This window comes from Humulus lupulus, chromosome 6 (assembly GCF_963169125.1).
Source record: "Humulus lupulus chromosome 6, drHumLupu1.1, whole genome shotgun sequence".
NCBI classification, from domain to species: domain Eukaryota; kingdom Viridiplantae; phylum Streptophyta; class Magnoliopsida; order Rosales; family Cannabaceae; genus Humulus; species Humulus lupulus.
The window spans coordinates 8,093,245-8,095,648 of record NC_084798.1 but is presented as its reverse complement, the minus strand read 5'-3'; the positions used below and the strand labels follow the sequence as shown (position 1 = coordinate 8,095,648).

Here is a 2,404-nt window from a genome sequence, read left to right as displayed (position 1 = left end):
GTTCGTGGATGCTTGGAGATTGTGTATCGATGATGAATGGAGTCAAGGAGTCGAGAGTTCGATTTCGAGGATGTAGTCATTTATTTATGGTCTTTATATGTATTTTCCGCACTTACTATGTAATCCCTTTATTTTATAAATCATGTTATGTTTTGTTTTTAAAACAATGGGATCCCATATCCTTCTTGGTATTTATGTAAGTAACTCTTATTTCTATAAGTTTTCTAATAAAATTATGGTATTTTTGCAAATGTAAGTTTTAGTAAGAATTTGTAGGTATAGTTTCGTTAATGGTCCAAGAGTCTAGAGTAGTGGGTCATTACATAGTTGTTTATATGCAGCATTCCCTCATAAGGCAAAAATAAAGCTTCGATGGCACCATTTACCTGGCCAATAAGAGGAAAATACAGTTGCGCAATATATAGTTTATCTTCAGGCTTCTGGTATCGAGCATCAAATTCATGCTTGCACTTAAGGACCACCAGAATTCTAGCAGCCTACACAGACAGGCTTATATGATTACAAATTACAACAGAAATAAAAATATGTAACTGCATCTCACATGAAACTTATTACACTACAAGGGTACATAAACAAGCCAGGGTCGAAGGATGATTTTTACTATGTTTGTTTTCTATTTCAAGCTATATTTTAGCTTACTGAGATCGTCCATCGATCTCTAATCTTTGTATTTTTTTCCCATGATTAATACAAATAATTTTCTTTTCTTTTTTTTTTTTAAAAAAAGATAGCATATATAGAGTCCTAGCTACCCATATTAACAAATAGTTGTTCAATTAGACAAATCATCAAACAGCTGGAGTGCAATACCAAAATGAAGCAATATATAAAAATTGGTTTTCACTACCTATAATTTGATTAATACAACTTATAAAATGATCAAAAGAAAAGATGTGTAGATACCAGTGATATCCGGCTAGTGGAGCAAACTTGAGACCAACTCGAAGAAACTCTCCATTTAAGCACTCCTGCATATGTATAGTATAGCATATATATATATATATACAGTATATACACATAAGTAGCTACCATGTTATATACTAAGAAAAAGCTCAATATAATAAAGAGAGGCCACGAAAGAGCTATATAATTATAAATATATATATTATATTTAATCATCTAACAATAATAATAACAAAAGGCAGTAGTAATTTGAGCACACAAAAACTAGAATCACTCATAGTTTCATTAAATCATATTCTGTAGTTTCTTTGCATCAATTTCTCAAACACTTGAAGAGCATCAACCATTAGTTTAAGAGATCCATATACCCTGGTTTCCTTACACTACTTTCCAGCTCAAGACAAAAAACATCCAAAAGATAATATCATAAACTAACTCGAAAATTTCCTAATGTTACAAGAATATTTTAAGATAAACAAGCAAAAATTTAAATCCCAAATCACAGCCACCAAGCCAACGAATCCCAAATCTCAAAATACACCAAGCCAAATAATTGGAATACATCAAAGCCTCCAAACAACTTCATACAAAATCTTACAAAACAGAATATATAGGCATTATAAATCTATTCATATATATAATATTTATACATATATTTCTCAAATCTATATACATATGGAAAAAAAAATTGTTAAAGAAAGCATACTTACAGCAGAGACCACCGTCGCGACCCCTGCGAGGCCACCGCTCCACCAGCTGCGAAAAATTAAGGGGCATACCTCAGATTGTTCAATGCCCCAACAGTCATTTAGTTGTCCAAAAGTAGAGCCTGGAGGCTTCTGCTCGCGGCGGAGAACGGGCCACCAAGCCCCAATGAGCCACCAAGCCTCCGCGCCGTCCAGCCCCAACGAGCCCCCAAGCCTCCACATCCACCCAGCCCCTGCGTCGTCGAGTCCAGACCCAAGACCCCCCCACCCGCCGTCGAGCCCAGCCCTCGAGCCACCAGTCGTTGCTGTCGAGCCCAGCCTCGAGCCCCCTGCCGCCGAACAACCCGACCCCCTTGCCGCCGTCGACCACCATTCCCCGAGCCCCTGCCGTTGTCGTTCGGGCCTAGCAGAAAAAATGGGATAAAGAGAGGGAGAAAGGAAAGTATCGGGTGGGAGAAAGGGCTTTGGGTATATGTATATATATTTTTTTATTTTATAAATAAAAATCAGATTATATTGTTTAGATAAAAAAAAATGTGATTATAAAACTCCTAATTTTATACTCCTAATACTATAAAAAATAATTTTAAAAATCACAACTATACAAATTCTTTTCAAACTTATAATAATTGTTATTTAAAATTTAAATTGCTATTTAATTTAAATACTAGGTAAAAGTGCACTTTAGTTAACTTTATTTTAAAATATATTAATTAATTTTTATTAATATATTTTTTAATTTTCATATAAATTTTAAATAAATAAATAATGCC

General features: G+C 34.4%; 1 protein-coding gene across 1 annotated transcript; it reads right to left on the bottom strand.

The window, feature by feature from the left end:
* Positions 1–344: 344 nt before the first annotated feature.
* Positions 345–2,041, bottom strand: LOC133783758 (uncharacterized). The gene is made up of 3 exons (XM_062223392.1): positions 1,635–2,041; positions 925–989; positions 345–497 (listed from the first exon to the last, which is right to left on the bottom strand). The coding sequence occupies exons 1-3, from the start codon at positions 1,851–1,853 to the stop codon at positions 383–385; spliced, it is 399 nt and encodes a 132-aa protein (XP_062079376.1). The 5' UTR covers positions 1,854–2,041; the 3' UTR covers positions 345–382.
* Between the last annotated feature and the right edge of the window lie 363 nt (positions 2,042–2,404).